Source organism: Miniopterus natalensis, chromosome 9 (genome assembly GCF_054644295.1).
Source record: "Miniopterus natalensis isolate mMinNat1 chromosome 9, mMinNat1.hap1, whole genome shotgun sequence".
Lineage (NCBI taxonomy): Eukaryota > Metazoa > Chordata > Mammalia > Chiroptera > Miniopteridae > Miniopterus > Miniopterus natalensis.
This window is the reverse complement of record NC_142089.1, coordinates 8,851,992-8,873,904: the sequence shown is the minus strand read 5'-3', so window position 1 is coordinate 8,873,904 and position 21,913 is coordinate 8,851,992. Positions and strand designations below refer to the sequence as shown.

The following is a 21,913-nucleotide window of genomic DNA, read 5'->3' as shown; positions in this document are numbered from 1 at the left end:
AACACAGATCTAACAGACTTTGTCTAAGGGAGGTTACCACCATGAATACAGCGAAAGAGCTCTTTAAACAATTTCACCCACAGCATGAATATGGATATACATACACAGTAATGTGAACAGACGTACATCTCACAAACATTATAGTGCCTTTGCTTTCAGAAAATACAACAGCATGTATCCACCTGTGCAACTTTTAAGCCAGGACTGGCCAAGTAGGCTGTTTTTCTGTGTGATCTATGTACTTTCACAAAGTGGGCTTTTGACAACTGAAACCAGAGATTGCTCTGCAATAGCAAAAAGCAAAGGATCTTCTGACATTCCTTTGAGTCACGAGATGCAGCCTCAAAACCTGACCACAAACTCTCATATCCAAAGACTAATTCTGACTCTCCTCCATTTTCTACCTACAGATTTTATTAGCCACAGCATCTAATGATTCAGTACAATTTTGTTGTCAAACTCCCACTTAAGTGATTCCAAATACTCCTTGAAGTAGGTCACTGATTGAAGTCTAGGAATCATTTTGTATATGGCAGTTTTACCATACATACACTCCTGTTACTTCATAATGTCCCATTCCAGTCATTTCCCTTAGCAAAATGGAATAATTCTCCAAAGTACCAGCTAGGGAGTAATGAGTTAAAGCACAGCGGATAAAGGCAGTATAACTTTCCAAAGCCTAACAGTTAAGGCTTTAATACAATCACAGTCAGACCGGAAAAGAAAGGTTTAGAAGATGCCAGTCAAGTACATGAAGTCTCAAATTTCAGGAATTTAGATTTGACATCAAGATGTAATAAGTATGTAGGTGTCTATGTGATAATTATTATGACAACTGTGTAGGACAGATATAGTAGAAGAGATTAGGTAGGAAAATTGGAAGAGGGCTCTAACAATCTAGGACTTGACTTGCAAGGCACACAGCAATGCTTCCTCCTAACCTGTAAGTCTTGGCTTGGGGGATACACCAAGCAGGCTAATGTGAATTTTCTCCCTTAATAGAACATTAATTACATAAGGGGAGACTGTCTTATCCCTACTGCTATAATAACAGCAGTAAAGGTGGCTAAACCCATCTAAATCTGAATGTAAATGCTGTAGCAGTAAGATATAATTCACCTAACAAGTATTGCTGAATTTCCAGTATCTTTTAATGTAAGTTTTCCAATAAACTGAAGTACTAAAGTACTAAAGTACAGCTGTTCCACACTGGTTCCAAGTCATCCTCCAATAAGATTAGGAACTGCCACCCTAAAATAGATTAATGACTAGAGAACTTAAGGAAAAGACACTGTAAAAGAATCATGACTTGATTAACAGAAAATCCAACAGAAATACTAAGACAGCAACGTGTAGGATCAAGAGGTGCTCCCAAAACACCTAATTCTTTCATAGCTGTGTCTATAAGGTTTTGTTCCCTTTGCTAGATGTTCCCCCTTGTATCCCCAAGAACCAGGAACAGGTGTAGGCATTAAACATTTGTTAAATGAACATGTTGATAAGTGGTTTTCAACATTATCAAGTTTCATGTGATGTGGAGGCACATGAAATTCTAGAGTGAAGATAAGAGTCAGAGATAGGATTTGGGAGAATACGAAAGCCAGTAACCCTAACAGTGGTTGAAATTCCTAAAAAGGGATAAAAGACTTGGGAAGGGGACATCATAAGGGACATGGAAATACACAGAACTGTGAATCAAACAGAACCAAGAAAGCTGGAAGTTTTGAAGGTTTGCTCAATTGTGTAAAAAATAACAAAAAGATCAAAGACCATAATCGGGAGAAAAAAGGCAATCGAATGATGGGAAGATCAATGCTGCCATTAGCACACTGGCTTTGACTAACAATTACAACACTCTATAATTAAGAATCTCCTAGGCAGAAAATAGCTAGATGGGACCCCAAAGCAACTGAGGCACCTTGGTTCATCAGATATCTATTTGGAATTCTGAAGTTGGTCTTGGTGCCGAGTATACCTAGAGCCAGTCTTTGATGAATACCTTCCAGGCCGTTAAGGTCCAGCTCTGATACTGTTCAACTGTTTCTGCACCAGCAGCACACACCCCGAGTTAGCAGGCAATCAGTGCCATTCGAGCTGGCGTACGCATACTACGTCTCTCCAGGAGTCGAGGGAGTGAAAAATGATCAGGAAATAGCTCCGGCTCTGCTCTAGCCTTACTCTGACCCTAGCCTAGGGAAGTCATGTGAGTAATGAAGTGAAATGGAAACGACAACACTCCACTTCTAAAACACATACAAAGACAATAATTAAGGGTCCTCATAAAAGTGTAAAAAAAAAAAAAGAGAGCTAAATCAACACCACACAAAGCCATGGTTATGTATGCACCTGGCATACTTCATGGCCTTCCATTAGGCACTTCAAGGGCATCAAATAAAGCCAGGGGAGGTACAAAATACGGCAACTAAGAAGTGTTTACAGAAATAAAGTGGCCTTTACTTTTAAAGAGTAAGAGCTCCAACCTGGAAAGAAAATTAAGGCGATAAAATTGAATTCCATGTAAAATCATAACGGTTGCAGGTAAAATACCACAGCCTGGCTGCATTTTGTTAAGTCATTTAAAACAAATCCTGAAACACTCTAACTAGGAAATGTTTTAAAACTGGCAAAAGGAAACCTCAAATCACAAGATGTACAGTAAATTTCTGACAAATATCACAAATAGAAAAACAAGAGAAGTTTGAAAAACTGCCCACAGGTTTAAGGGCCTTGTTCACTTAATAGAGGCTATATTGCTAGCACATTTCTAGACAAAAGGGAAGTCTGAACTATTCAGAGGCTATCACCAATCTTACTGCTCTTATTTCTCTAAAACTAGTTGTTGGCACCACCCATAATTCTAAGCTCTGGAAACTAGAATGACCAATCAGCCAGTAGCATCCCAGTTATTCAGTTTTTCAAAGAAGTCGAATGTCATATATCTGATAGGACTGCACAGAGCAAGTATAATCCAGAAAGCAGTACAGAAGGGTGGTTAAATATGAGCTCTGGTATCACACCTACCTGGTTCAAGACCAGATCTGCCACTTCCAGTTAGGTGGCCTTGGACCAAAGGATCTGTATCTTGGTTTCCACATTTGAACTTGCTTTACGGAGTTAGTAAATAAGTTTAAATAACTTAAGACAAAGGCATCCTGTTGGAAATACTGCACTCAGTACTACCTCTCCCATCAAATTTGTTTTTGACTGAAATTAAAATCAGTTCAACTTGTTAACCTCAGTTCTCCTTTGCTGACTAAAAGTTCCAGCTAGCAGTTACAGGCCTTAAAGTTTTTTTTAGAAAGGCAGACTGCCACGTGCAGCACCTCATTTTGATGTGTCTGGAGTCCTGGAAGCTTGACTACCCTACATTCTCCTAAACATGAACATTGAGAGCTTGTTTGGAGGTTCTAGCAGGGGAGCGCAGCTATTTGTATACCCTTGACCATTTCTCTCCTCTGGGGGGAAGGTTGTCTTCTTCCACCAAGCACACAGATTCAGGAGGGATGCACATGGATTAGTGAAGGAGGAAGGAAACACCTGCCTAGCCAGCCAGATCAGCCAAATAAACACTGGTGATCAATGGGGGGCAGATGTCGCAGCCAGCTAGTCCTCACATCCAAAAACATTTTAAAAATGAAAATGTTCATGGATAAAAAGTAATACAGACAGAGAGGTGAAGTTTAGCCACTGGGTTAAAACATTTAGTCTTATGAGACATGTAGTCCTGAGAAATTTTTTTTTTTTAAGCGCTATTATCGTCTTATCTTTTCTTTCTAAATCACACCAGCAGTCATTCACATCAAATATATTAATGTCCTATGACACTGCTGACAAAAAATATATTATCAGACACTAACCAGTTTTGTAATACATAATGGAATATGAAACAGCTTAACCTCATAAGGAATCTTTATGAGGTACAGACAATGGAGAAAAAAAGTTATGTTTAGTAAATCTATTCCATCTGAGTAAAGCAACAAGTGTATGTCAGGGAGGGAAGATATGTTTCTCATTTTATCCAACCTTGACCAGAGGTTTTGCACTTAAAGGCTTCAAGTTTTCAGTAATGAAAAAACAGATAAAAACATAAGGAAACCTACCTTCACATTTGTTCTTTCAGATTCATATAGTCACTCAACTTTTATTTTTTATATTTTCTTTAAAATTTGAACTGCATAGGTAAAAATACAAACACTAAAACTGTTATACAAACGTTATTTTTAGAAGAGAAATGGTAACTTTTTAGAAAATATTGGCTAATCTTATTAATGTAATATTTCACATCATTAATAATCTCCTTCTGGCAAATGTTTAGTCTACACCGAACAAAAGCAACCTTGTAAAAATTTTATTAAGGAGAGCTAGTTTTCTTAGAGCCAGATCAATTGACCAGTTATAGACTCAAAGAAATGACTTGAGAGCTTCGGCATGGTAAATAATAAGCATGCAGGTCTTCCCTAATACAGTGCCCCATTATTGTCACGGTGACCTTAAAATCAGGACAGGTGAGTACTGAGAATCCCTGATTCTATTTAGAAATACTCATTACTTTAAGCAATGGATCAAATTACACAGAATTCTATAAACAAGGTATTACAGTCCTTAATAGGCTTTTAACAAAAATATTGATGTTTATTGACCTATGTATTTTTTCTGTAAGCTCAGGCTTTCATGAAATTGAACAGAAGAAAATACCCTGAATAATCTAAAGCATTATTTTATTTTTAAAAAAGTCTTAAGACCACCTTTCTTGCTGTTTCAGGGAAGATAACATTTTCTGTAAGAGTGCACAAGGAGAGTAGGTTCTCCACACCAAGTTTAGAGCTGAGCATACTTGCTTCTTTATGTGTAATTCTGCTTCCTGTGGGCATGCACACACACAAACACTCAGGTGTGGTAAGTGAAGCCCTGTAACAAACTCTTCTACCATGTCTTTGAAACATGTAGAAGGGCTGAAATAAAATAAAATAATAAACGATGGAGATGGCTTAACAAACCAACACTTTAAAAATGATTAAACACTAATATAGGCAGAACTCAGAAATGAAGATAAATTTGGGTTTCGTGAATAAAATATGTAGAAGTAAAACTTTTAACTCGTTTGGAAAGTGGCATCCCTTTCCAAATCAAGTATAGGTTTACCTAGGTAAAAAATGGCTGTCTTAAGAGACCAAAATCCAATGATATTTGGGCCTACATTTTTATAAATGAATGATGGAAGAAACGCAAAACAAATGACAACTGAACTATCAACATAACACACACAAAACCACTTTAGCACTATACTTTAATCTAGAATAAAATTATTTTACTTTAAATTCAAATTAGGTTGGCTTTATTTTAGGCATCTCTTAAAGAGTCTTAAAGTAAACATAAAATGTAACATTTAATTCTAACCTCACATGACCACGCCTATTTCTAATCCAGTAGTTGAGTGTACACTTGAGGCAGAAGAGAGTTTAAATCCTGGCTTTGCCACTTTATAGATATTACCTAACAAATGAGTTAGCTCATTTTCTGAGTTCTTCATACGTAAAGTAGGGACAATACCACAGGGTTGATGATTACATAATACACAGAATGTAAAGCAATTCCTTAGCACAGTGCCTGGTACACAGTACTCACATCATAGTTAGTAGATATTAACCTACATTGGCAAACAGTAGAGTATTTGTTTTCCATATTTCATCTATAATATTTTTATTTTTCAAATTAAGGTTTTGGACTTGCAAATCAGTTTATCAGTTATCAGACACCACCTTCTAACTCCTTTATATAAAAATGGATATACCTGCCATTTCTATTCTTCGACAGCATTTCCTATCTTTTGATCTTAATCCATTTTATTTAAGTCAGCTAATGATATTCTTCCTTAATACTTTGATCTAATGAATGAATAACAGGTGTGTTTTTTTTGGCAGAGATTTAAAAAAAAAAAGCGCAAACTACCACATAGATATTTTAGTCACCTATTAATCTTCCCTTTCTGGGCTTTCAGAAGTTATTTTTATCTTCTGTGACCTCTGTTGTAACCTTTTTCTGATCCAATGCCTAAATAAACATCTCCTCAGTGACCTGATCTTTTTTTGCTTTTTCTTTCCTACAGTTATTTTCCACCAATTCCCTAAAACTACTAAAGCCTCTTTTTCTAAATTCATTTTATTTTTCTTAAACTATGCTCCTAACCTTTCCTTGAGATCCTAAACACTATTAACTTTTGGGGTGGCCTTTACAAAAATTTTAATAACCTCCAACTAGATCCAACTAGACCACCTACATCCTGCAAATTATTGCCAATATCTGTTGCTGGTATCTTTTCCACTAAGGTTTACCTTCTGAAATTCCCCCCAAATGTGAGATAATCTATGACCTTGTTACTCCAAGGGTGGTCATGAACATTGGCATCACCTAGGAGCTTGTAAGAAATGCAGGCTCTTGCCCCACCTCAGATCTTCTGAATCAGAATCTGCTTTTTAACGGAATCTCCCAGGGGTTCCCACTCACATTAAAGTTTGAGAGAAACTACTGAATGGTGAATTGTGACCTAAACAGTTTAACTAGGAAATTAAAATAATGACCAGAAGTTATTTCAAAATTATTTTGATAAATGCAATAGATGGTCTCATTTATATTATTTCCCCACAGTTTGGAAAGCCAAATAGAAATGACATTACAACTAACAAACATAACATCTACACACTTTATGATTTAAAAAGTTCAATAATAAAATGTATTGTTGGTTGTATTTAAATAGATCAAACTGTACACAGCTTATATATATATTTTTTTATATTTAAATATAATCTGGTAAGGTTCTACTTCTTCACAGAAAGCATAAAAAGTTTCAGTGTGACAAGCCAATACTAAACATGTACCATATAAAACCAAAAATATTTATACTGTAACTAGCCAGAAGTATACCCAAGTTCTTCTGAGGCAACCAATTCAGGTACTTTAAAATAGAAAAATATTCATGAACTTGGGGTTTCTTTATGGGGTAATAAAAAAAGTAGCAAACCCCTGGCCAGTTTGGCTCAGTGGTTAGACAGTCGGCCCATGGACTGAAGGGTCCTGGGTTCGATTGTGGCCAAGGGCACATACCTCGGTTGCAGGCTCGATCCCCTGCCTCAGTCAGGATGCATTCGGGAGGCAACAAATCGATGTGTCTCTTTCACATTGATGCGTCTCTCTCCCCCCCTTCTACTCTCTCTGAAAATAGAAAAAATATCCTCCAGTGAGGATTAAAAAAAAAGTAGCAAAAAATATAAAGACATTTACAATCAAAAAGCTCATATAAAAACATAATTTGCTCTGGTATTTTGATCACTGTAAGACAAATTCAAAACAGTGATCTACTGATAAAAACAGTAAAAGCCTTTTAAAATACACTAACCTCTGATTAATCTACTTAAAAACCTAGGCAACTGATATTTGCAGATTTAAAGGACTCCTGACTGAAGTATGAGATTAATTCCCCCAAAACACCTGGTATAGGAATGTCTCTGTCTACAAATCCTATTAAAGTGCTTGGTAACAGTAAATGAGATCTTCAACAACATTTAAGGAAATAGTTTTCCCCTTTACATATTTGAAAACAGAGGTTGAGTTCCTTTTTTTGCCAGTTACCATACTCAACAATATTGATCCTCGCCTTTACCCCTGTGGAAAAAAATTTTAAGGTGACCAAACTTCATTTTATTTTAAAAGGCATGACTAAGTTGTATAAGTTTGACTAATTTAACCTCCTGTCTGCTTAATAAGTGGATGGGTAGGCCTAAAATACCCTTTGGGAATTTTAAGCGAATAGTTGAGTAAAACACTATTCTTGCTTATATTAGTTTTTTAACAAAATGTCTATACATGATCATGATTTTAGTCACAAATTTCAAGTCTAAGTTAACAGAAATGTGATTTTTTCATAGCTATAGGTAAAAGCTATTCCCCAAGTAAATATAATACACCAGACAGGAAAGTACCTAATAGAATCTTATTTCTGAAAATAAACTAAATTCAGGGCTTTAGGTAGAGCAAAAACCTCAATTGAGCCCAAGTTTAAAATCTTTGTCAAAAGCAAACCCCCTCCTTTATTTCTGGAAAAAATACACCACAAATCTGTGAGCTGCCAACACCTAAAGATGCCCAAGTTTAGATTATTTTTGCTGTTAGAACATTCCTTCCTGTCTCAGTAACTGACCTTTCATTTTGGGACAATAGGAAAACAACAAAAACAGTAAATTCTTGCTGGAAAATACTGGTCTAGGGGAAATATTTTGTCTACTCTTTCTTATCTTGAAACAATAATCACTTCTTCTTCTCCATAACTTTTATTTAAGAGTCTTCATTCAAAAAGAGACTAGACAGAATATGTTACCACTCCTTATAAAGAGTTCCCTTAACTTGTTTATAGAAGGTCCCTATCACTTTCCTCCGTAATCTTTATTAATGGTACAGTCTGCAAAGGAATGAGCACATGAAGAAGTAAATTTCCATTCTGAGCTGCAGGACTTCTACCCTTTTGACTAAAGGAACTAAGAACACCCCAAGGGAAAGAAGTGAAATGAAAATCTACTGTATTAGGGCTATTTTCAGGAGCATGAGATCGGTATGGAGAGAGAGAGTTTACTGTCAGAAACAAAGAGGGGGCTCTCTCTATGGTATTTCTTGTACACTGAAGCTATTAGCCGATGGTGCATCTCAACACAGCCTTCCTCAAATATTCCTGCATCACTTCTTCACTTGCTGGCACGTCACGTCAATTGGTCATGGACACTGGGGCAATAAAACGCTTACTGAAAGCATCATACCAAGTGTTTCCCTCTGCCCACCTCTGTATGTTTTCTAGGATCATTTCTAATGTGGATATGCCACGATTTCATCAGAAAAACTTTATCGGCAGCCTGTTATTCCAAAGCCAACATTCCTATCTATGGCCCCACCTCTAAACTCCAGTAAAGCTAACTCTAGACACTTGAGTAAGTCCCCCTGAGTTAATCCTCTTAATTCTCACTGTCCTCCTCCTTTACTGCCTTCCCTCCAACAGGTGCCCAATCAAGTACTAAATATGAGGCCAGGAATCCATTTGACTTCAAAAGTCCCAATTACAGAATTACTGAATCTGATTTGCACAATTGAACCCATCACACCCCACCCAAAATCATCAACACAACATTTTGAACATGTTAAATTTTATTAAAAATATTTAACATTGTACAAATATTCCAACACAGTAATGGTACCTCAACACTGTGCCAAAAGCATGACTTTTATTAAACTGCTGATTAATCTTGCAAATGTTCCTATTTTAATATTCTCATGTTACTATATGTATATCAGCAATATAATGTCTGCAGGAGCTTTCAGCTCAATTATAGAAACAGCCTTGTAACAAGTGCTAAACATCGTAATAGGCATCATTAAAGTACAATTCTACCTATGTTATTGAACAGGCTACAGAAGTCCCTTCTGTCCGACCATCATAAATGAGAAACCAAGATAAGATGTTCATGGGATCCTGACAAAGTTACTACAAAAACAAAAGCCCTTATTTATATTTGAGTAATATAAGTTTTCCCTCACAATGCCTCTTTCTTTTCTGGTCCCATGAAATGTATTTTGTTGTTAGTGTATAAGAATTTGCACTGCATTTTCCTTAACTTATATGAACTGCTCAGAACTACTTGAGTATTCCTACTACTTACTATAAAGCTTCCCAAGGAGCACATTATTAAGTGCAATCTTTAAAGTTCTATAATCTTTTCTATCACTGATACATACATAAAATGTGTAAGAGAACAAGTACTTTAACATAATGACACAATCACTAAAATCCTTAAAAGCATTTCACTGCAGTGATGTTCAGCTAGTCTACAGCAAGCTTACAGATAAGGGTTTACATTCATGACACTAACTAGCACATGTTTAACACTTAGGAAATTCTTCCTGGACTGATACACCCAACCAACAAAGAAGGCATAAGAATAGTGAGGAAGTTCTTCAGGCATGAAAATCAAAATTACTTTTAATCAGTGCTTATATTACATTTTTTATATGGTATGGTCAGAAATGCCTAGTTATTAAATTTAATTTCCTCAATTTATACTTTACCTTCATGGAATCCCCACTATGAAAGATTTTAATCTTTAGCAATAATCTAAAAATTGACTCTTAATTCTACTGAATCTACCAATCCCATCAGCTGTTCTAGGTTTCAGATAAAACACAAGTTGTTGATTACTTTATGTTTCTGCTATGTTCAAGGTCCTAATATTTCACCTATGTATTTTCCTCCTGACTCAAAGTTTTATCAAATGTATCTTTATACTGAATCAACTATTGTTTTTCAAATTGCTAAAACTTTTAAGTTTCATTTTACAATGTTAAGATTTCTTTTGGAGGATTTAAAAAATTATTTCTCCTAGTGTTTAAATCCTCCATTCTATCAACACCTTCCTATTTTTACTAATATTAGTTTGTAATAAATATCCCTTAAGATGCATTAATATACCAAATAAAAATGTAAATATAATGAAGATATTAGAGGGATTGAAACCACAGTAAAATAAAGCAAATTTATTGTCTCTCCAAGAGAAATTATTTAGAGTCTATCTTGTAAAGTGTCTATCTTAATCACTTAAAATATACTCTTAAGTATTTCATTACTTCATACTTGTAGGCCTTTCCTGCTCATCTACCATTTGAAAATAAAGAGAATGAAGTACTTATTATATGTTCCTATCAAGAACAGAATTATTTAAAGTCTTATTTTTCTACAAGGCCAATATAAATGTCCACTTATAGGATATGGGCATCCTCCCACACTTAATGCCCCACTACTAATAAAAAAAAAAAATAGGAAAAAAAAAGTTCTTACCAACAATTCCACTGGTTATCGTCCCCAGCGAACCCCACCTAGCAAGTCGACATCATGACATGTCAGGTCAGGGCAGCCTCAACCTCGCTTCCCTGATAGTCAGGTGATAAAAGGAAGGAGTTAAAACAGGAAAAGTACACTTGCAGATTTCTGGATAACATCTGAAAATGATTAAAAAACAAAAACAAAACAAAAAACCCAGAGCTTCTGGTAACCTCTAAATAAAAAATATATATGTATACACATTAAAAAAAACCACAACTTTTCTACAAAGTTTAACAGTAACTGCTTCAAATTAATTATATATAAATTAGTGACCCATACATTAAGTATGCAATACTTTTAAAGCTTGGTGTTTGCATTTCAAAAATAAGGGCTAATTAACAAACTTCTAATGCAAAAGTAAACATGCCTGGCTAATGGATTTGTCATTCTGGATACTCTACTCAGTCACCCAATCCACTGGCTTACTCAGAACAACTAAGTTAACAGAAGCTCTCATTCTTAGAGAAACATAAACACACTTATAAATCCAGTGCACTCTTTCTATAAGGCTTTTCCATAGCTCCTCACTTAAGAGACTCCACATAATAAAGGACACCACTGATATTAACATTTCTTCCACATACTTTGATTCGTTTTCTTTAAGAATCCTGGAGAGCTCAGTATAAAAAAATTCTCTTTGGAAAATCGAAACAACAAATTTTAACATAATTAGGAGTCTTCATAATTGACAAGTTAATAGCCTTATAGCAAGTATTTACTGGAAGGGTTTGGTTTTACAAATAATACACAATTAATAAAACATAGGTATGATTATCCAAATGGGCAGGAGGCAAATGATGTAATGAGTTTCAAGAATATTATATGGTTTTAAGCTAGGAATGGAATTTTATATCCCTTCTCTTTTGGAATTTAAAATATGTATATAATTTATTTGATGCATGCTGACCTTTTAAAAAGAGGGTTTGCCTAAGTCAGATTTCAAAGTCGAAAGAAAAATGATTTATTAACAGAAAGCATTGGGCTTTCTTATGCAGAATAACTCCAGTAAATGGAAAAATTATGCCAAACTCTTGTTTAAAAAAACTAACTACAGAACCATAGTAACCTAATTTCCATATTAATTGACCAAATAAACTTAGATTTATTAGAAATCTGGCAACTTATTAGAACATTTTTGCTTTTAAAAAATTAAAACACTGTCATATAAATACATACATTTAAGCAACTGCTATAAATGAGTGATCAAATAAAAATTAGCATTCCATTATGGGGAAGGGGTATATTTATGCCAATCTCAGGAGGGTACCTACAAAGAAGTCTATCTCAATATAAAGTAAAAATTTCCTAACATACATTGCTACAGCAGGCTCATAAATAAAACCAAACGAATTAGGTTGGGGAACAAAAAAGATGGCAGGAGTGCAGAAAACCAAATTTCCCAGAACTCCTAATTTATGCCTACTGAAAAAAAAAAAAAAAAGTATGCAAATCTAGAATAAAGACCTCCCTCAACTGACATTTTTCAGGTTTATGTATTAGATTGTTCGATTTCTGTGAAAAGTTGAGCCCTGAATCTATTTTTTCTGAATGTTGCTACAGCAATAATTTATAAGACATCAAGGGAAAAGCTCTAAGGTGAGACTTAATGTTTATAAAGTTACATTTTACTGCTAAATAAGTAGACAAAAAACCTATAAAGCAATATTAGAGGAACATTTCTATAGATATGTTTTTAATTGGTGAGGATAAAATGTAATTTGCAATTAAAGAAAAGGATTTCATATGGAACCCAAGTTTTGTTCTTATGCTTTTGCTGGGGTTTTGTAGTTTAGGATGGATGGGGAAGCGCAATAAATTACTTTCAGAATCGCTTTCATTCCAAGGCCTAATTCTCTTCATGACGGCTCTGTAGCTGGCGTTATCTGATTTCTAAGGAACACAACTCAAATTTTATTTGTAGACCCTTCTTGCCAAGAAAAATCAGGGTTCTATTCAAGTCTAATTTCCATTTACAATTACAGCTTCCAGTTGCATTTTCAAAGTTTAAAAGCAGTATTTAAAGAACGTTTGGTGTCTTTACTTTCATCCATGGGCATAAGAAACTGGATCTAAGCTTTACCAAATAGATACCCATGTTGACCTTAAACTACCCTAAAACAGACTATTTAATTCCTTTACCAGTTTATAAAAATATAATAGAAGTATTATGGAGGCCGGTTAACTTACTGTGTACTATTTAATAAGTGTATTTTTAAAGAGAAATAATACATACTGACTTTCATCAGCAAATATTTTCTTACTCGAAATCAAGAGAGAAGCCATGAAACCCAAAATATAACCTAACCAAACTTGCAAAAGATTACATGGCCTATAATTTTGAAATCTACTACTACTTTATAATAGACACCAAACAGGAACAAAACACAAAATAAGGTGTGTTGTTTTTAATTATTCCCCAATGGCTTATTTTTATAATTTAAAAACATTTAGACCCACCTAAGAACAAAACAGCAGGGAAAGTTTTGTGGTAATTTTAAAGTGATCCAGACTTTTCTGCACTGTAAAGTTTGGATTCTTTTGTTCCTCTTATTCTCAAGCAAAAAAGGTCATTAAAATAAATCAGAATTTCTAAAGGAAACAGGGAGACGTTATGACTTGGCCAACAAAAACTTTAGCTATTAGGGATAGTAAAAAAAAAAATAAAAGGTGTTAACAGAAAGTCTGAAGCATGTTTACTAGATATTTTAAAGCCTCTTATAAGGCATGTGTTTCTCAAAGCAAATTTACATAGCAACAGAAAATCATATTCCTAGATCAGTAACTGAAGTGGTAGTCCCGATCATGTACACTAAAATTGAGTTTAGTCCGCAGTGCAACTGACGCCACAGCACTAACATTTTTCCTGTTACATACATTCACTTATCCAGCAAATAAGGTCTTCAGACAACAAATTATCCTTTATAGAAAGAATGTGGGTCAAAATAAATTGCAGCCTGCTTCCCTAACACCATTTTATTTAATGCAAATTATCCAATGCCTGCAAGAATGTTTAAAAGCCTTTGAACCTGTTTTATAAAAATAAGGATAAAATTTCAAAATTAGAAGAGACTATGAGAGACCACCAATCAATGAAGTGCTATTTGGAATAAATACTAGAATTTAGACTAATCCTCAGTCTGATAGCCACGATACATATTGGAATAGACCAGAAATTTTGCATGAATTTGATCACTCACATAGGCAGTTATAGTTTGAAAACAATATTCCTTGCAAGGATTACGAATAAAATATTTTAGGACACAATTGAATTTGAAATAGGTGATGTTTTGAATAGATTTTTGAGTTTTATTGAAATCTTACATGAACAAGAAATTGGAAATACAATCACATCAAAGAACAAATTGTCACGGCTTTGACGTTTAAGCCAAACAAATTTTGTAGGGCAGGTTTGAAAAAGGTGTGAAGTTATAACAATTTAAAAACACAGTTAACCTACTTCTAGGAATGCAAAACATACAATCATAGGTTATTTTCAATACAAGAAAACTTAAATTTGTTTGCTTTAATTTCTTAAAACTACTAAGACAAAGCACTAGCTTGTATTTTTATTTACAGCATACTCATACTTCTGTGTAATCTATCTCAAAATCCAAAAAAAATGAAACTGTCCAAAACCAAAGGTTCTGCAAAATCATGATTTAACAATGTGCTCAGCTTGTTTTGAAGCTAAAAATGAAGCCTGAAACAATAAAAGCACTGTAATCCCCAGAATAAGGGAACTCTGCAAGCCCAATAATGTCCAAGAGCATTTATGAAAAGAGGAAAAAATAAAAAGACTTGAGTATATATATATACACGATAGTGATTTCTTCAGCCCAATACAAATGGCAGCAAACTGCTACTTAAAGATGAAACAGTTAAGCCAATTTTTGTTTCTGAAGAATGTAGTAGATCTAGAGCCAATCGTGTCTTGCCAATATCATTTTCAAGCCCTCACTTGTCTATTTCCACTGTTGCCCATAAGTATCCTGATAAAATTCCTGGTTGTCATTATTGTAACCATAGTTACCAGAATAGTCACCACCTTGCTGAAGCGGCTGCTGAGCGATGGGTTGGGAACCCCAGTTCTGTTGGTTGTTGGTCTGACGACGCTTGGAATCAGGTTGGTTGTACCCGTCTGCCTTTCTCTTGCCTCCTACATTGCCCCCACGATTGCCCCGAGCTCCACGGGAACCACGGCCTCTCTGCTGTTGTGCAGGACCCCCTCTGCCACCCCTAGAGCCTCGTGGTGGTCCCAAAGGTGCCCCCCTCTGTGAATAGCCAGCTCTACCTCTTGGAGGTGGTGCTCCCCGCCCCCTTGGTGGTGGTGGAGCACCTCGCCCTCCCCTTCCTCCTCCTCTTCCTCTTACTGCATAGCCATCATCATAGCCGTAGTAGGGATCTTCATAGCCTCCACGGTAGTCGTGATAATCATAACCATAGTAATCATCATAGTAATCTTCATAGCCATAGTAATCTGGAGGGTAGCCATATCCACCTCTCCCCCCACCACGACCCCGACCTCTAATTGGAGGTGGCATGCGAGGAGGAGGGTGATAGTAATAATCTTCATACCTAACAATGGAGGGAAGGGAGAAAAAGAAAAAACAAATTAGTTTACTTCAACACTCTTCCTGACTTTGTTTTATTAACCTGATCTCCGCTATCAAGTTATTCTCTGTTCAAAGATGTATTTACTAAAATGCAGACTCACGCTGTGCTTCTGGAGGCCTGTCTAGCAGCTTGGCGCTCTTTCCTTTTCTTGTCTGGTGGCTTGGCTAAGACTATTTCAATTTCTTCCCCTTCTATTTCTTTGCCATTCATTTCATCCATGGCCTATACAAAGTTAGGAAAATAAATTTATTTTACAAGTAACAGGACTTTAAAACATGACTACATAAACATATCTGTGCCAGTTAATACACTAATAAACAATTTACTTAAGTATTTTAATTTGCAAAAGATGAATCCAGCCACAAAGTAAAAAAAAAAACACAAAAACACAATGGAAGTCCTTGTCCTTCTCAATCTTACCCTTTTATATGTAAACTATATTGAGAACTAAACTGATGCCCTACTATTATATTAAAAAAGGTAAGAGTTGCATATTGCTGTTCCTTAATGACAAATAACTAACTCTTCAAAGCTTAGCCATACCAAAGCAGCAAATCCACATACGGAGAAAATGCCAGTATCACAAACTTTTCAGGATTCAGATTTTTAAATAGACATATGGCATTCAATATGTAGGTTTTACACTGTTCGTCCATAAAAATTTTAAAGATTTTAAACAAATGAGGTTACTGATGAAGTTAGCAATGAAATTCAACCAAAAATTGACACCAAAAAAGCTTAGGTTTTCCTTACAACACTTAGCCTGGAATATACTTTGGCTAAACAGTTGGAAGCACAGAGCCCAGAAAAAGCCTGGGCTAATGAAAGACTCAAGTACTCACCTGGAAGACAGTAATCAAAAGCATTCTATGCTTTAGTCCTGTATTTACATTGTTCTACCTAAAAGCATCTGCCACACTTCAAGGTTCAGGTAACTCAGTAACAAATATCAACTCCTCACCACAGTTTTTCTGTTTTCTTATACAACCTTTTCTTCTCTGGAACTATATAAATGCTCTATCCATAAAGAGCATTTAGTGATTTACAAGTATCCAGTCAAAGATTAAGTCCATCCTTTTCTAGATATTAATTTTCTCCCTTTACCAGCTTAGTTTTTGGCTACTTCAGCTAAAGAAACTAAATGAAGCTACAGAAGTTTCCTGTCTAAACAAAAGAATGGAGCATCTATTCGCTCACCTGGCCATACCAAAGAATGTGATTCCCAGTTGCTGAACTAGCAATTTTATAGGCTCCTTTGACAGACCACCCTACCAGTTTTTATGCACCCATTATTTAATGCCAACGGAATCAAAGGGCTATTTAGAAGGTATAGATTTATTAGTTATCAGTGTTTCATACCACTGGCAATTGCAGAAGGCATACATTAAATTCTGTACTAAGCTGTTAATTTTATAAGCAATATTGTCTAATTAATTATTTGCCATCAAAAACAACCAATAGCCCAGCCGGGCGTGGCTCAGCAGCTGAGCATCGATCTAGGATCCAGGAGATGGAGGCTGAATTCCCAGTCAGGGTACATGCCCGAGTTGTGGGCTCGATTCCCAGCAGAGGACGTGCAGGAGGCAGCCGATCAATGACTCTCTCATCATTGATGTTTCTCTCTCTTTCTCTCCCTGTCCCTTCATTTCTCTGAAATCAATAAAGCTATATTTTAAAAAAAACAACTAAACCAATAAATTCTAACTAGTGAAAGATTCTTCTAAAAGGCACATTTAAAAGCAGTACCCTGGGCAAAGGCCTTGAGGTGGGGTAGGACTGGGTGGAGGGGGGCAAAGGAGGGGAAAATGGGCGACCCTCTGTAATACTATCAACAATTAAAAAAAAAAAAAGAAAGCAGTACCCTAGGCAAGAAACAAAACTGCTCAACTAAGAGGTGGTACTGCTACAATAGAACATGTAGAAAGAGGACCAAGCCTGAGTCCCTGAGAATTTTGGATCCATCTTCCCAATTACGAAAAAGAAAAACTTTTATTAGTATTGTCCACCCCCTCACCCCCACCCCAACCACTGCCAAAGGAAAGTTTCACCCATCAAAGATGGTGCTGATCCATCATTAACAGAAAGCAGCAGAGTACACTTTTCATTATTATCCTCAAGGAATTAACTATTTTATGCAAGTAATATCTAACACCTATCAAAACTGGCAAAATACAGTCAATACAATTAGAATTCTAAAATGACTAAAGAAAGGCAAAACTGAAGAACTAACCATTCCCTCAGACTGTATCTACTGAATTGAATTATGCTGTTACTCTATGCAAAGTCACATATGCTACTCAATTCTTTCAAAGGTCTACAAGCCAAGGTAAACAAAGTAGTTATAATACATTCATTACCTGTTTAGTATTTACAGCAGCTAATTACTATAGCTTGTAATATAATATTCCAAGGCATCCTGCAAGCAAAACTTAAGCTTACAAAAACAATAAAGATTAAAAATAACTTGCCTGAGATCACAAACCCACTTTTAGTTATAATCAGACTTTGAAATAGGGAGTCTTACCTGTTACACTACTACGACTTAACAAACATTATTAAAAGAAAGATCTAGAGTTCGGCAAAGTTGAAAACCAATTTTATTTCTGTTTTTAAAGGCACTTTATATGTTTATCAAGTTTCAACAGCAGAATTCAAATATCAAGAAGCAAAAAATTTCAAAATTTCTACCTTAACAGCTGCTCCTCTGTCTTCAAAATGAACAAATGCATAATCTTTCAATTTCTTCACTCTTTCGAGTTTTCCAAATTCAGAAAATGACTTTTCCAGAATTTCTTCTGTCACTGTAGTAGCCAAGTTCCTCACAAATAAAACTTTCACCTAATACAACAAATATACAAAATTGGCATTGGTTACTTATTTTTAGCTGGTCTTTCATTAAAGTATTTCTTCCTATCTTCACGGCATAGGCTTTTTTCCTCTAACATATTAAGTGCTAAAAGTGCTATCATAGAAGGTACAAAAACTCCAACAAAATGATTCTGATATTAGTTACTGATTTATATAAATATCGGCTCCTTTTCCTGTCCTATAATTAAAGTACCTAACACTGTGAATAGGACCTTCAAGTAACCATCACATAATTATTACTAAGTTAACTTACAAATTTAACATGGTTCCTAAGTCTCCCTTAAAACAAGTTTTTCCTGTGTTTTTTCCCCTACTAGAACCAGGTAAGCCAATTCGAAAGTTCATACAAAAAAATAAACAAGCAAGTATAGCCAGGAGAGATAATAACAAAAATTTTAAATTAACCCTACTAGATACAACAAACCATAATGCTTTAATCATTGAATCAGTGTAGTGTTACTCTGGGTAAAAATAAAATCTAGAAGAAAAAAAAAAAGGATGGTGAGGAAGGGAGGAAATGAAAGTCCCAGAATAATGTTTTTTATAACACTCATTGGGGAAGGCTTTGTGACTTAACATTTATAAACTATAAAGGAGAGATGAATTCAACTACAAAAAATAAATGGTTTCTACATGGCAAAAAATACCATAAGTAAAAAAACAAACAACTTATACAATAGTCAATCTTTCTTTTATATCAGAGATCCAAAAAATTAAAAAAAAACTCAACAGAAAAACTGAATAGAAAAATAGGCCAGATCCGTGATTATATGGTTCATACAAAAACACATACAGATGACCCTTAAACATAGTAAAAACTTAAACTCAGCATAGGAAGAGAAGAAAAACCTTAAGGGCTTTGAGAAACCTGGCAAAATCCAGAAGTTTGACCGCACACTATTCCTCGACAAGGATAAGGAAACAATAAGCCCTTGTATCTCGCTGATAGGAGGGTGAAACAGTCCGGCCCACATACCAAAGGTGAGAATATGGTCATCTTACAAAAACAGATGCATTTACCTGATGGCCCACAATTCTATCCCTGAGAATCTACTCTACAGATATATCTGCACTGTGTCAACTGACATGACACAAGCTTATTCATTACAGAACTACAAATCCAAAAGACTAGAAACGAACCAATGTCCAGCTGGTTGACTATACTACGGTACTTCCACTGAATGGAGTATCATGTAACCCGCACAAAAAATGAGGAAGAGCTCTAAGAGCTGACATGGAGAGATTGCCAGGATACACTGTTGGTGAGACTTTTTTTGATTTCTGAAGCAGGGATCCAACTTACAGTCAAGGTGACAGGCAAGCACTGTGTCACAGTTTAATTGGCAACCTTTTATAATTTCTTTGTGGTACATATAATAATGGTATACCTTCCTTTAGAGCTTATGAAATAGAGTGCTAAATAAAACAAATATAAATCAGTGAAAACAGTATATTACCAGCAACCACTTGTTTAAGCAGCAGGAAAAGAAAGAATATATACTCGTATTGGCCCATGGAAACACTGAAGGATCAATCAGAGACTGCTGAAACCGGATGCCTTTAGGGACCGAGGTAGATATGGCAGCTGGGGCTAGGGGTGGAAGCGGGACTTCTCTGTCTATACCTTTCTATAAAACTCTGATTTCTGAGCTAAGGAAATATATTACTTATTCAAACAAAAAAATGAATATAACCACTGAACAAATTGTTGCCTGAGGTTGAGAGCTCTATGAATAAAAAGGATTTGGGGAGAAGATCTTAATTCAATGAGTGAAAAAAACTGAACATTTTCCACCTCTACCTTTATCCCCTTTATTTATCTCAATGTTGTCAATACTGAAGTATAACTACATCAGACAGGCCTCCACTGATTTTTCTTTTAACTCAACATGGACCATTTTTTTTCTAAGATGAAACCATAACATACTATATAAAAAATTCCTGTTAAAATTGTGTTAAAGAAGATATACTTAGGTGCTTAGGTTCTGTTTAATTTTAAAACTGACCCAACTTGGCAAAAGTTCCTCAATAAATTGTAATACTGATAGAGTGAAGTAAGAGCAGAAGCTTTAGTCTATTGTGTAAACTTCCCCTCAGTAGAAAACAATAAAGAAGTCAGGATTATTCAATCAAGTTTATTCAACCAGTATTGTACAAGATTATAAAAATTCACTCTGAAATTTGTCTCTGATGCAGGAAGAATGGTTACTAGAATAAAATCTTGAGGTTTTCTAACCCTATAAAAAGATTTAGGATAAATTTTAATCTGAAAGGTTACCAGAGGTTATGTGAAAAGTGATTAATAAGCAAATAAGAAGCTATACTTTAGATTTTCTGGGGATTTGATTCCCCTCTTATAATGTGTAATATATCTATGATACTATTTAAAATGTTTTTATAGGATAAGCAATACAGGCTACACTCAGTTTCTACAAGGTAGATTCAAAGTTGTAAGGAGTCTGAAGATATTTATCCAATCCTAATAAAATATATCACATCCAAATTCAGTAAGTTTGCCCCACAACACAACTGTAATTAGAACAAGTGAAATTGAAATCAAGCTAGTAAAAAATAAAAAATAAAAATCAGAGCTATTTAAATTCTCAATCCCTTTCCTTGACACCATCTACTCAAGGAATATGCTAAAAAGATACTGAGCAGCACATCTGAGAGCCTCTCTGGTTTTCTCAATGGATCGTCTCTGCTTAACACAAATACTTCTTGCCTACAAAAATTTTACCATACTGTCCAGCCGGCGTGGCTCAGCAGTTAAGCATCGACCTAGGATCCAGGATACCAAGGTTCGATTCCTCATCAGGGCACATGCCCAGGTTGCTGGCTTGATCCCCAGTCAGGGGCATGTAGGAGGCAGCCGATCAATGACAACTCTCTCATCATTGATGTTTCTATCTCTCTCTCCCCCTCTCCTTTCCTCTCTCTAAAAGCAATAAAAATATATTAAAAAATTTTTTTTTTACCATACTAATAGAAACTGGGGCTCTCCTCCAAACTAATCAGAGTGAGAAATGCCGCCTCAGAACCCAGAGGCAAAGACTTCTCATCTAGAAGAATCCAATCATAATTTATGACCATCCAGAGTTGCTGTTTCCCTAAGGGAAAAGACATATACCAAAATACTCAAAAACTCACTAAAAGTGGCAGAGATGCAACTCTAATGTGTCCCTTCAATCTCAGGGCTCACTAAGAATGAGGATTCATGGCACCATCAGTTACCAGGCAAAGATCTTGGCAAAGCAAGGAGAGGACATAGGAGGAAAACATGGTCCCTTTATAGGACCTGCCATACATATTTTGCCACTACCATACCAGCAAACATGATAACTTTGCCTTTCTTCACAGGAACAATACCTTAACCCTAACCTTGATAATTAAAAAAAGAAAAACTTTTTAAAGTAAAAGAAAAAGAATAGCTATAAATCTAAAAAAAAATTTAAAAAAATTCATGGCCATTTAATAAAAGTCACTGTATGGTCAATGAAGATCATAAATCATAAT

The 21,913-nt window shown here is 35.4% G+C and overlaps 1 protein-coding gene across 3 annotated transcripts in view; it reads right to left on the bottom strand.

Moving 5' to 3' along the window:
* Nucleotides 1-11,852: 11,852 nt before the first annotated feature.
* HNRNPR (heterogeneous nuclear ribonucleoprotein R) overlaps nucleotides 11,853-21,913 on the bottom strand; it is a 29,413-nt gene continuing 19,352 nt past the window's right edge. For all 3 annotated transcript variants that reach the window (XM_087820165.1, XM_016214611.2, XM_016214613.2), the window contains 3 exons: nucleotides 18,218-18,367; nucleotides 15,630-15,751; nucleotides 11,853-15,490 (listed from right to left, as the gene is read on the bottom strand). In XM_087820165.1, the coding sequence (XP_087676291.1) occupies nucleotides 14,878-15,490; nucleotides 15,630-15,751; nucleotides 18,218-18,367 (885 nt within the window). In that variant the 3' untranslated portion in view covers nucleotides 11,853-14,877. The remainder of the gene's footprint in view (nucleotides 15,491-15,629; nucleotides 15,752-18,217; nucleotides 18,368-21,913) is intronic.